We start from the raw sequence: 14,028 nt of genomic DNA on the forward strand, positions 1-14,028 counted from the left end.
GAACTTCAACACATCTCAAAGGGAAACAGCGCCATCAACAAAATCGCCAAGAGTCACGCACTCGCTACGAGTCACACAATCGCAGCAACTCCCGAAAAGACGATGGTAAATGTAGGAACTGTAGTGGACCATACCCTCACAAAGACTCATGCCCTGCGAAAAACAAGGAGTGCAAATTCTGTGGCAAACTAAACTATTTTACCCGTGTTTGCAGAAAACCATTTGAGTCACCAAATCCACCTGAGTCAGCAAAACACGTCACGTTTGAAGACACGGCTGAAAATGACGAATACGTTTACACGATAGGTGGTGACAAGCAACCAACTTGCAAAGTCAAGATCGATGGAAAACAAATAGAAATGATGGTCGATTCCGGTGCATCGGTCGATCTAATGGACGAAGGCACCTTTAGGGAGTTATACAAACGGAAAGTACCAGAAGTCACCAAGCGCAGAATTTTCCCCTATGGATTATTCACACCTCTACCTGATCTGGGAACTATTGAGGCCGAAATATTCGCTAACGCCAATAGCACATGGACAACCCTGCATGTCATCAGAGGTGCTTCAGGAAACCTCCTGGGTATTAACACCGCTACAAAACTTGGCGGGCTCAAGATTATCAACCAAGTCAAACCTGACGTGACCAGTCCCCGGTCCCCCGTCAACGGAGATTTAGAAAGCCTGCTCGGTGGAATCGGCAAAGTAAAAGGAAAAGTCATCAAGCTTCACATAGACCCTGACGTCATACCCAAGTAACAACCGCACCGTCGAATTCCCTTCCATGTCAGAAAGGATGTCGAGATGGAGTTAAAGCGATCAGAAGAGCTAGACATCATCGAGACCGTGACAGGCCCAACGCCCTGGGTGAGCCTTATTATTATAGTCCCCAAGAGCTCTGATCAAGTGAGAATATGTGTAGACATGCGAGAGGCCAACAAGGCTGTTAAACGAGAAAAACACCTGATGTCGACCATAGACGATCTGGTTGCTGACCTCAACGGAGCAACAGTTTTCAGCAAGTTAGACCTTTCGTCTTGATACCACCAACCGGAGCTGGCAACAGAGAGCCGCTATATTACCACTTCCGGCACACACGTCGGACTCCGAAGATACAAGCGCCTCGTGTTTGGAATTAACGCAGCATCCGAGATCTTCCAGAACACAACCGAGGAAATACTCACAGGCCTCAGAAGAAAAACTTAGAAGAAACATGATGAGAACCTCCGTGGCGTACTACAGCGGCTCCAGCAACTTGGCGTGCGCCTGAACAAGGAGAAATGCGCCTTGTCGAGGAGTGAGATCAAGTTCTACGGACAGATTTTCAGCCAAGATCAAGGTGATCATTGACATGAGCAAACCAGAAGGTGTCAGCGAGGTGAAGTCTCTACTGGGGTTGGCTCAATACGTGTCCCGTTACATCCCAGACTATGCCACGATAACTGCCCCTCTACGGCTGTTAACCAAGAAAGACATGGCATGGCAGTGGGCCGAAGAACAATAACAAGCATTCGACAAGTTGAAAGATAGCATGACCAAGAATCACGTGATGTCATACTTTAAACCAAGACTCAGGACTGAAGTGATAGTCGACGGGAGCCCGGTCGGACTCGGAGGATTTTTAGTGCAGGATAGTTAAGTTATCAGTTACGCAAGCCAGGTACTCAGTGACGTTGAGAGCAGATATTCTCAAACCGAGAGGGAAATACTGGGAGTAATCGAACATTTTCATCTTTACTTGTATGGATGAGAGTTCATCATTACCACAAGCCAACGTTAGCGCGTATCGACAGATGGAAGCTGAGGCTCATGCCCTACAACTGTCAACTCATCTACCGACCTGGCAAAGACGCTGGGAATCCAGCCGATTTTATGAGCCGCCATCCATGTAACATAGATAGAGAGGAGCGCAACATTGCAGAAGATTATGTGAACTAGGTATGCAACCGGGCAATGCCAAAAGACGCTGCAAGAAATCAAGTTAGAGTCGGAGAAGGACATTTTGCTCCAAGCACTTATGAAGGCCGTCCAGACTGACCAGTGGACACATCCCGAAGTACAGGAGTACAGAAATGTGAAAGATGAACTGTTGGTCTACCATGGAACTGTACTGAGGGGAAACAGGATCGTAGTCCCGAAAGCACTAAGAGACAGAGCCGTGGACCTAGCTCTGGGCACCAAGGAATCACGAAAACAAAACGCCTCATCAGAGAAAAAAGTTTGGTTTCACGGTGTAGACAAGGTGGTTAAGGAGAAAGTCAACAACTGTTTACCATGCCAAGTAGCAACTACTAGCAAGGCAGAACGACTCGAACCTCCAAGGATAACACCGCTACCAAACGCTCATAAAAAACACTCGCGATGGATTTTCTAGGACCACGCCCTTCTGGAGAGTACCTCATGGTCGTCATAGACGAATACAGTCGTTTCCGAGAAGTTGAAATTGTCACATTCACTTCTGCTAGATCCACCATCCCGAAGCTTGACGCAATTTTTGTTAGACAAGGAATTCCTGACGTCTTAAAGAGTGACAATGGACCCCCCTTTAATGGCATGGAGTTCAAGAACTTTGCTGAACATCTGGGTTTTCACCACCACAAAATCACGCCTCTTTGGCCAAGGGCAAATGGCGAAGTGGAGCGTTTCATGAAGACACTAGAGAAATGCGTGAGAACCGCCACCGTTAGGCACAAGAACTGGAAGCAAGGACTCCATAAGTTTCTACTACAGTATTAGCGACAACTCACTTGACCACTGACATCTCATCGTGTGAAGCACTTAACATAATAATAACCAGTATTTATATAGCGCACCTATCAAAAAGAACTCTCGTGGATTAACTAGAGGAAGCTTAAGACTTCTCTACCAGAAGTGACACCACCAGTTCTTGAGAAACAGAAGAACATGACCGATAGGGATGCAGAACAGAAAATGAAGATGAAAACATATGCAGACCAAAAGTTAGGAGTCAAGGAGAGACACAGTTCTAATCAAGCTACCAAAACGCAACAAGCTAGGCCCCCCGTTCAGTCCAGTACCTCTCGTGGTTTAAGAAAAATGGATCTATGGTTACGACAAGCGATGGGAACCAAACTGTCACGCGGAGCTCATCCATGTTTAAAGTTGCCCCAAGTCATATTAGGCATACTTAAAAGATAACACAAGAGCGGGCAGACGAAGATTTAACAGTAGAACCCTGGTCACCAAAGTTTCCAAAATTGACAAGTCATCAAGTTCTCCAAGCCCAACTAATGCAATTGGATTTTGTTACAATTAAACATCTTCCAGTTTCTCGTTTTTAGCTATTAGAGATACGTTGTTTAAGTCGATCTTTTAGATATACAAGTATCTAAAAGTTTATAATCAAGAAGGGGAGAGATGTAGTGTTTCTGACAGCTGCCAATCACAGTGTTTGGAATGCGCACGCGCTCCAAAAGAAAAAAGGAGTTTTTCTGTAGTCGGGTATCGTCTTGCATGTTGATTAAATATCTGTGTGTTCAACACAGTAAATAGACACTGAAACTTTGGATGCAAGTTGCATCCAAAGTTTCAGTGTTTGTTTAAAGCATAAACACTGCCCTGCCTACGAAATAAAAAGGAATACCTCTTTAAAACAAAATTTTCGCTTGTCATGAAGAATTTTGAGCCGGAATTTTCGATTTTAATTTGCGAAAGTAAGGAATTGATCTATTATTTAGCTCATTATGTATGCAGGATCTATCTCATATATCGTAAACATTAGACGTATTTGACATAGAGGAAAAGACAGGGAAGGGAAAATGACATTTCGAAGACTTAACGTCTTTTAATTTCAACAGTGTCTCTGAATAACAGATCATTTCTTATAATTTCGTGAGGTACACTCCATTTATCTGTATATTTTCAGTCGTTCCCGGCTCTCCGCCTCTATGCATTCTAAGATGACCACCCAGAACACTTTTAAGGGTGGCGCCGGTCAGAAAATTTCAGTCATTTTACGCGACAGCAGCACTAAAAACGCATTAAACTACTGTGGTCAGGCAGAGGCAAATTTAAACCTTTTTCGGTTTATTTTGATGGTATCATCCTTGTACGAAACCTCGCTTGCAAACATTAAATTAACCTCGATCGGAATAAGAGAATGGCTGAATATAAAATTGGATTTCAATGCAAATCTAAAGTGGTATGTTTTTTCCAAGAGCTGTCTTGCCCTCGATAATGAGCAACCAAGCGATTCTCAAACCTGTCGATGATACTGTATCTCGGCATCAATTCAGGGAAGTGGATTTTCTCATGATAAACCAAACATTTCACCAACACTTTCCAATCGTTGTCTATCGTCGAGCATGGACAAACATTGGAATTATTTCACGCCTTCTTTTGTAAAAAGTCACTCGCAAGGAATTTAATTTTGACTGCAGTTTCACTTTTGTTCTACTTGATTTTCAGTTTGTGGCAAGCCCAAACTGTCAATTTGTTCTTGACGAAGTCATCTACCACGGAAATCCTGGTTGGCGAAATAGGGGAATCGGGATTAAAGCAGGCTGGTGCTTGTTCCAACTTTTACTGGTCAGCCTTACGATCCCCTTTTACATCCCTCTTAAGTTAATTCGCAAGAATTTCCCGTGCTGCGGATTTGACTGCCACTGGCTGAGAATTCTGTATGAGCATCCTTACTCGAAGTTTCTTAACCACACCTTGTCATGCATAATATTTCTGGCTATAATCTTTGGTTCATCTTTTGAGTACAAGTATGGGCCTGGCGGAGCAGGCCTTACGTGGATTGGTAAGTTGATTTCATTTGAATAATCCATTTCAAATCTTGGCCTCTTTAAAGGGCGAAACGGAAACTTGTGTAAGATATATTTTATTTTGATAGTTAGTCGTCACGCAAAATCCAAATAAGTACTGTAAGAGGAAATTTCTTGACACAAAGTCGTGATTTTATCTTGCCACTTCCCACCAATAAAATCCAGAGGAACTTGAGTGCTTTTGAGTCCAACTGTTTCAGAGCCCCAATATTTAACAATTGGTTCATATGTCAGCGTGCGTTCATCGAGATATGAAACACGCGGGAAGTTTGGGAGAGCACGAAAGATGCGTAGGAGTTGCTCGAGGTTTCGACGGAAATAATCGGAGCACAAATACTGATGCAAACGGGTTTTTTTTTACTTGATAACTGCCTGGTGATTTTGTACCACGTAAAAAAAATAAACCAATTAAATCAGTCGGAAATAAATGAGTGGGCTATAATTAACAATTAATTGCTGAGGGTAAAGTAAGATTGTAGAGGGTATTTTCAACTATATTCAATGAGCTTGAGGCGATTAATTGTCTAGTATAATAGTTCAGATGCTTCAGAATTCTGTTGTAAATTCGTTTTGCCGTTGAAACCATCCTATTACAGTTGTTTAGAGTCCTCGTATAGAGATAAGTAACCAGTTTCCATTAGAATTTAACAGGTTTATTTTGTTCAATTAGGAAAAACTCCATATCTTTCTTTTGAAAAGAGTTAAGCCCAACTTTGTGGCATCTTTTGTGCTCCTCAGAATTATATTTTCCATCGTAAAATTTACAAAACGTGAGGTAGCCGTTGGAATATTATGGGCCCCTGCTATAATCACCTCGCGCGAGGTGATTATGGTGAGATACTGCGCAATCCTAAAGCCACTGGAGTGAGTGCATTTCTATACACACCTGAGCAATTATACTACACAGAAATATCCGTAAGCGCTATCATAACAGGTGAGCTACAACGCCCGCCTTTTGTTTTCATACCTGACAAGATCTAGGGAACATATTCAGAAGAGGACTGCTGCAAAGTGCAAGCATTTCGGAGTTTGCAATTAATCCTTGTTCATAGGTGAACAAAGAGAGTACATAAGCTTTACGTATAACTTGATTACTTACTCCTACCCACAGATTTGGTTATAATGCACTTCGTCCTCGGCCTACTTATACAGGAAATTGTGGAAGCCTGGAGGCAAGGTGCTTTCATTTACTTCTCAAAGTGGTGGAATGTTGTTGATATAGTGATCATCCTCACATTCGTGGTGGCCTACACTGTATGGTTGGCCGCGTGGGGCGGTAACGAAGAGTGGAAGCCTGAAAAAAAATTATACATCGTTGCAGATGCCATTTATGCCAGTGCCTCCGTCGTGGCCTATTTTCACTTGGCACACTTTTTCCAGGTCAATTCAACGCTGGGTCCCTTACAACTGTCACTTTACAAAATGCTGAGAGATGTCCTTAAGTTTCTTGCCATCTTTCTCCTTCTCTACTTTGCGTTTGCTACTGGGGTGGCCAAGATTTACTCGTACTATGTTGCCTCTCAGATAGAGCTCAAAAAGCAGGACACCAAAAACACTGACTACCAAGTTTCTCATCCATTTGCTTTGTGAGTATTCCTGAATATCTTTAGATTTCTCTCATGGGTGGTTGTCGAGCTCAGTTCGGTTTCAAACTATTACTGAACACCATTTCGTTTCGTGCTTAAAATTTATTTTAATAACATGTTGCCATGGTTGAAAAACTTAAAATATTTCCCAGAATACTGGGTATTCTTATTCCCCCTACTACCTCTTAACTCTCCTTTGCGAGCCCAGGAATGATAAACAGACACAGACTCTTTTCAAATAAAACTGGAACTGACGACACCTATTATATATATTTCAAAGTTGTTTGCCCGTTGCAAAATTTGATTAGTCATGAACTCATATTGATAGCAAAGCCTAGTCCATGGCTATAACGTTAGTTTCCATAAAAAAAAATGAGATAACATTTCGTTCTCACACCTTTTTTCAGACATGCCAACACTTTCACTATCTTGTTTTGGTTGCTATTTGGTGGAGGTGAACAGGAGGATAGCATTAAAGTGCGGGATCAAGACTTCACTCTCATTACCTTCTTTGGTCGCCTATTTATGGGAGCCTATGTCATATGCACCAGCCTTGTTGCCCTCAACATGCTGATAGCTATGATGAACGACTCATTCCACAAAATCAAGGTAATTTTAAAGAGTTATTTTTGTGCTAGGTTATTCTACAAACAAACCAGAGACAAAAACTAAAAAGTTGACGCAAAAAGAAAACCACAAAAGTTTAGGTGTCTCTACAATCACAGTAAAAGCTTCTTTTAAAAGACGATGTGGTTTTATCAACTGAGTTGATGATATAAATTGCTGACCGTAACCAGTTTCTAAAGCTGATGCCTCGAGCGTTATCATCTCTTTGTCAGTGAGAAAAGAAAAAGGGTACTGTGACGTAAAGCTGACGTTCGGAAAGTCACCTGTAGAAACTTTTTAGGTGACCAATTTACATTATCAATTCAGATAATGAAAAAACGAATTATCTTGGGGTACTCTCCATCAACGTAGCATCATACTTTCGTCAGAAACTTACCCATTTATCCATTAAACATTTTTTAAAAATCACCAAGGCAATGCAGACTAAATATTAGAAAAAGAAGATCGCCGAAATCGTTTCAGAGACACATGCAAAGGAGATGATTAAATGCAAGGTACCGGTTCCACTAAACAACATTAGGAAACCCCTCTTTCCCCTGCTATAAATTAACAACGCTAACAAACATGTCTGACGATAACGCCCCCTGCAAGCTTTAGTTAGGGAAATTTCCCTAACTTCACATTGAAATCACCAACCACTTAGCTCTAGTCTCTGTATATGATGCAAGTTGTTCTCTGTTTTTTCAATGCTCAGTTAAACGTAACATATGCGCTTTTTCTCAGAAAAACGCTGATGTAGAGTGGAAATTCTCAAGAACCCAAATGTGGCTGGAATGGATCGACAAAGACAACTCTGTTCCGGTTCCATTCAATATTCCATACGTCGTTCTGCGCCTTTTCTTTTGGTTTTGGTGCAGCTGTCGTGAATCACTGTGTTTCAAATGTAAAGAGGTACGAAATTTAATTTTAAACTTCACTACCCCTACTTTAGTCCTCTTTTAATGATCCAAATGAATGTCCTGTGATATCTAATTTTGGCATGCAGCGTTTGAGCGTACAGAGAGCTGACTAGTTCAATTAGCCTGTTCAAATCGTTTGTCTAGCCATTTAGAGCACGTAATAAGTAGTGCGTAGTTAACAAAATCTTTAACACTCATTTCCAATTTAAAATGTTATCCTGGTGAAGAAATCAGTCTAGTTTTTGTAAAAAAAAATTAAGTAAGAAAATCGAGAAAAATTAAGAGATTGTGCGATGATTTGGATGCCCATTTGATGGTGAATAATATCCATAGTTGGTTAATTCGAATTCAAGCGTCAGCGTGCATTCAGTCTTACTACAATTTGACGTCATTTAAGATCCAAAGCTGAAAAGACGTAGGTCAAATGGAATCTATTTGTTAACCATAGACGTGAATCTACTATTCTTTTTAATAAAAACAGAATAACGAAGTCTCAAGAGAAGGTATTCCCGGATGCAATTTTGAACGATGTGACGGCAGCGAGGACTCAGAAACTTTCGATAAGAAGGTACCCTTAACAATTTTTTGTACATTTGTTTATTTGGAAATATTTCTGAAGGTGTAACATATCGTTAAGTAACCACAGTTCGCTGTAATAAAAGAATAACACAACTCTAGTATGAAAAGTTCAGAGACTGATTAAACTAATTAACTGACTCAGAGCTAACCAATCGACGTTCACGAAATGAACCCTTCACTTGGGTGGGATTTGTCACTAAATTAACAAAAAAATCTATTTGGGGCAAAAATATGCATGGATATTTGTTCACGATCAATAGCTATTCCGAGAGATCGAGTAATTTAAGGAACAGATCTAGATGTCCCACGACAACTATACGACAATATTTTGAAGCCGAAAAGATCCTACCGTGTTTATCAGCCTTCAAGCATTTGTTTTATTATTACATTTTTAGCGGGACAAAAAGGTTGGCGTCAAACACTTGTAAAGCATGAGAAGGGGATATTTGATAAATTATAAATGAAATTGACAAGTTTTCAACGAAATGGGGGTAAACGCGGTAGACATTTACCGAGCCGCAAAGCTGCGAGGTAATATCCAGCACTTCTACCGACGCTGGGGTGAATAATTGTTTTAGTATATACCACACAGAAACCAAAACAATACTTTATATCTCCCAATATACCGAAAAATTTTAACCTAACCCTTGACGTGCGATTTTGCTTATTTGGCTGTTCCGAGTTGAATGGTACTTGTTAATTACCTCCGAACTAGCCAATCAGCGCTCTTGAAAAGCACTATTCAGCCGAGTATTAGATACTAAGGTGAAATATCTGAATCGAGCGAATAGAAGTTAATTTTCTCTAGTCTCCACTTTATTAAACTGAGGATCAGAAGGAAAGTAAGGACCTTTAAAGCAAACGAGGGTTTTAACTCAAGGCAACCTTGTTCGAAACATTCCTAACGAAGCCTCGGTAGATGAATGCTGGTTACCACCATGATCAACATGATTAATGAAAGTAATAGAACTGAGTGGACTCCAATTTGGCCTGTAATCATACGAGTGATTAACAAAATCGGACGACAGCGAAGCGAGAGTCCGATTTGTCAATCACGAGTATGATTCTGTGATTGGTGGATTTGACTGAAAGGACTAAGTATGATTGGCTGCTTCAACTGTCCGATTACAGGTTTCTGATTGCAGGTTTCTGATTACAGCCAACTGTCCGATTACACTGTCCAATTACAACTCTACAGAATGATTAGTGAAAAATAAAGCAGCTAATGCACCAATCACATTTGAGGAGATTTTAATGATGATGATTATGCAATTTATTGGCAAGCTCTCGTGTACTAATACTAATGCCATTTAATTAATTATTCTTTCGTTTCACTCTAGTCAATGAATCAGGAACGCCTTAAAGCAGTAAAAACTTTGGTCGTAGAATATCTGAAAAAGCACTACAAAGCCAAATGGAATGAATGCAGGGCAGCAACTACCTGAAGGGACTCTGAAAAGGATCTACCATCAGTGTGCTCAGGCTGAAGATAATCCTTGTTTGCTTTGTTTTGTTTCAAATGTGAACAGACCGATGTTTTACCGTAGCCTGTACAGTTTTCGTTTCTTGATGCTAGATGGTAGTCTTTCTCTAAGGCCAAAGTTGACGAATGCACATACTGTAGGAAAGCTAGTGAAGATTTAATGATATACAGAGTCGAAAGTTTTTGGGGCAAAAAAAAGTTGAGAAGCCAACTTCAACGTTTTAAAAGCGGCTATTACCAACAGAGGTCCCCAAATTTGTAATGACCACAATTGTTACTTTAAGAATGATGATTAATTTCTGAAATCAGAAAATTTAAAGTATGCTCTAGATGCAGTTTCAACTCCATCTTCTCCATTCCAAAGTATCTATCTTTGCTTGAGTGTTACCACGATATTAGCTTAAGATTGGCTAAACCACTTTGAAAGACGGGAGGTTTACATATGGGTATTTCGAAATAAACCAGGTTCTAGAAGGATTTGACTGATGATTACATACTAAGTTAAATTACGCACGCATTTGATTGGTTATTTCTCATGATCTATTAGTGGACAGACGCATAGATGACGTCACTATTAGCAACACTTTCTTTTTTATCAAATAAAACAGATAGATTCCATGGTGCCGTGGGTTTATTCTATACTAATAGGGACCTTAAGCAAACCACGATGGCGACGGCAGCGAGGACGTGACGAAACAAAAGATCTAACGAGCAGTACAATAGCTCACTCAGAACGTGCATTTTTAAACTGTGCACATTTCTTCGCCGTTCTCTGCAAAATAGCAACGTGAAATCATCAAAATTTGCGTGGTCCGAGAAAGGAAACCCTAACGGCAAATTATTTCAGTTTCTAGTTGGAACTCAACGCCGCCCTCATACTTCATACTGAGGTTAACGTATGGCGCCGTTAGAGATGGTAAACACATGCAGTCAGTCAGCGAAATTCCAACTAAAAATTTGTATTCATTTTTAAATAGACGTCTTCCTTGGCGTCCTAACTGCTAAAGGTCCCTAATAGATCACAAAAGACTTCAAAATATGGTAAGAATATCAGGACACTCGGCCGTATTTTTTACGTTCCGTTTAAGGTTCTTATCACAATTTGATGTCATCTGTGATCTATTACTGAACAGAAGCACATGTAGGCTGGATAATGTATGTATATTACGTAAAAGTTACATGTAAATCACTTCTGGGAGTTAAAGGGTTAAAAAAATCAAAACTAGAAGCAAATAGTTGAAGATGAGCCAAAGGAGGCTAGTAGATCCTGACAGGCTGGTATCACCAGTTCAATGGGAATGTATTGTTACTTTTAGTTAACCTGGTTCCTGTTAGTTTTTTTCTATTCTCAGACAAGAAGATTGAGTTTCAGACTCCAAATACTTATACATAAGGAACGAGTGATTTGGCCAGTTTTATGCCCGCAGTTGTTGACTAGCCTTTGTTGTCAAGACCTTTTCAGTCAAGATCTTTATTCATGGCCCATATGTCTCCTGTTGCGTTTGATGATGACTTGACAAGACAAAAAGATGATGTGCTAGGAGCAATCCTTCCTCTTCGGCGAAGGCTGTCGCGCGAGTCCAAAGTCTAAGAATAGCTAAGACCAGCTTGTGGTTGGAGTAATCTAGAAATGAAGCATGTTCGTCAACTTGCAATTAGTAGTCTTGTAGCAAAACTTGCATGGTAAAGATTAAAGTGACTAAAAGAACTCAAAAAAAGTCGCGAGGTTTTTTCGGTCTCACTTCGTGAGTGTGCTCGAAAGCTTCCCGAAAGTCACAGAAAAGTCCAGAAAGATGGTAACCAACCAACTCCGCAGAATTATGAACGCACACCTCAAGTCTACAAAAATAGTATAACATAATGTCCTGTGTTTATGGAATTTCCGTTTGCGAATTTCATCTCTGGTAAACTGTACGTCTGTGTTTCCTCCGCTAGGGTTGTGGTGGAATGCGTCGATTTCGTCGTGTCGCACGGCGGTGAATGTATCGTCAACGCTACGTAGCCAAAACGGTGTCGTTCGTCGGCAAGTCGATAGGGCGCGTTCCTCAAACATACAGTTTACCAGAGAAGTCGAAAAAAGGTGAACTTCTTTTTCTAGTCTGCCTGGTAAGCCGTGACGGCAACTCACTTCTGACGACAGATTGTAGGAAACAGACTCAGGAAACCCTTCATCACACAAAACCATAACTATCAGGACTCTACCACGACGAGTGCAGCTAGTATACAACACGACAGACAACTTATCCGACGAGAACAAATACCTTGACCGTGGTTTTTCAAAGAACAACTACCAAAACAAACGAAACCGCAACTCCGACGACTACAGCGACTATACAGTAAATAATGGGCATGTCTGAGAACATCTCGCGTATTCTACAACCCTTTACTATCCGCATCGCCCACAAACCATCACCACACTAGGCCAGTTACAAACAAACGCCAAACACAAAGAGGAACAGCGCGAGGAACAGACAGGGAGTGGTTTATAAGATCAATTGCTCCGACTGCCACGTCCCTACATCGGCGGCGAGACTGGCAGAAACCTCACAACAAGACTGACCGTACGCAAGCGAGCGACAAGGAAAGGTGATCACATCATTGACTTACGAACCACACTTTTGACCGAGACTCTGCGTAATGCCTAACCTAACTGGAAAGTTGGTTTAATAACTTAGAATAGACTAACCTCAACAGGCGTTAACTACTACCCAGCACCATACAAACGACTTCAGCACAACATCAACATTACAAACAAACGACCAGGACGACCGAATTTTACCCTCGGATCCAAAAAGACCAATCACGTCCGTCTTACCCCATTTGAGTCTTACAGGCAATAACATCACGGCAAAACTGACCAATCAGTCTATACGAACCGGAATTAAAAAGTTCGAATGATATTACACTATTCACTTGACTCTGTTGATGAACTCTGCTCAGGTTAGCGAGACGTTAGTCACCACTACCGTCAACAGTCCTTCTCAGAACTATAATATCGTGATTACTAGAGTTAACCAACAGTATTTACACCTTAAGGAGAGTGAGAGAGACTCATTTACAAAAAGAGATATGGTGGCTAACGCACCGCGCCGAACTCTGGGAGTACTTTTCGCGCGTCCAACTCGCGGAGTTCCGCGCGCTAGCTAGCATTTGATTTTTTGGCTGATTTTTGAAACTCGCGCGACGGACATAGCCGAAAAAGGGGAGCTGGTCGAAATTAACAAAGATGAAGCCTGATTTCACACTTAAGACTCCACAGGTTCGAAAGCTTGACACTTACACACTAGACTCTGTAAATTCATGGCTATAATTTTCAAAATAATTTACCATTTAAATGTTAACATATTTTAATCAACAATTTTATGTATTATGATACATATAAGTCAAGTACGACGTTATATTAAAATTTGTATGTATCCATAATGAGGGTGATATGATTGATGATAATAACAATGTCTAGCGTCTCTTTGAATTAAATATATAGTTTTATTCCGCTGTAAATCATTTTTAGCTCCCTGATTCAAACCCACGTTCATCACTTCAGGTATCAAGTAACGCTACCAGCTAATGAGTCTGGACCTTAAGAAAACCTCGACGACGACAGCAACGGGGACGTGGCAAAACAAAGATCTTATTGGTAGAACAATGGCGCAACGCTGCTCACATACGCTACGCTAAAGTTGAGGTATGGCGCCACGAGAGACGATAAACACATCCAGCCATTCGCAAAATTCGAATCAAAAACACAAAATCAGGTTTCAATTGAAGTCTTCCTCCACGTTTTCGTCGTACCTGCTTAAAGGTTCCTATTTAGAGAGGGCAACAGTCAACCTAAGGATTATTACCAGTGATTGCGATGGATTGAAAGTTATTTGTAAAATTTGCATCGCAAGACGGGGGGGAAGAAAAGAAGAGAGATCTAGAGGAGGTTTGAAGGGTGCGTGCACCACCCCCCTGATATTACCTGAAGCTTTTCAATATCTTTACAGAATCTGCTGTATCACTTCTTTTGTACTCTCAGCAGGTAAAATTACGTTATTGCCTCGTTATTCGCTTTTCAAGTTT

At 40.9% G+C, this 14,028-nt stretch overlaps 1 protein-coding gene and 1 pseudogene across 1 annotated transcript in view; both read left to right on the forward strand.

Moving 5' to 3' along the window:
• Window positions 1-12,246, forward strand: part of LOC131792682 (uncharacterized) — a 33,756-nt gene extending 21,510 nt beyond the window's left edge. Inside the window, exons 8-13 of the mRNA XM_059110092.2 lie at window positions 4,428-4,764; window positions 5,901-6,375; window positions 6,783-6,984; window positions 7,726-7,893; window positions 8,383-8,469; window positions 9,821-12,246. Coding sequence (XP_058966075.2) covers window positions 4,428-4,764; window positions 5,901-6,375; window positions 6,783-6,984; window positions 7,726-7,893; window positions 8,383-8,469; window positions 9,821-9,925 — 1,374 coding nt within the window. The 3' untranslated portion in view covers window positions 9,926-12,246. The remainder of the gene's footprint in view (window positions 1-4,427; window positions 4,765-5,900; window positions 6,376-6,782; window positions 6,985-7,725; window positions 7,894-8,382; window positions 8,470-9,820) is intronic.
• LOC136278954 (uncharacterized) lies at window positions 363-1,040 on the forward strand (annotated as a pseudogene).
• Window positions 12,247-14,028: the final 1,782 nt, after the last annotated feature.

The sequence above is a fragment of the Pocillopora verrucosa genome, chromosome 2 (genome assembly GCF_036669915.1).
Source record: "Pocillopora verrucosa isolate sample1 chromosome 2, ASM3666991v2, whole genome shotgun sequence".
NCBI lineage: Eukaryota > Metazoa > Cnidaria > Anthozoa > Scleractinia > Pocilloporidae > Pocillopora > Pocillopora verrucosa.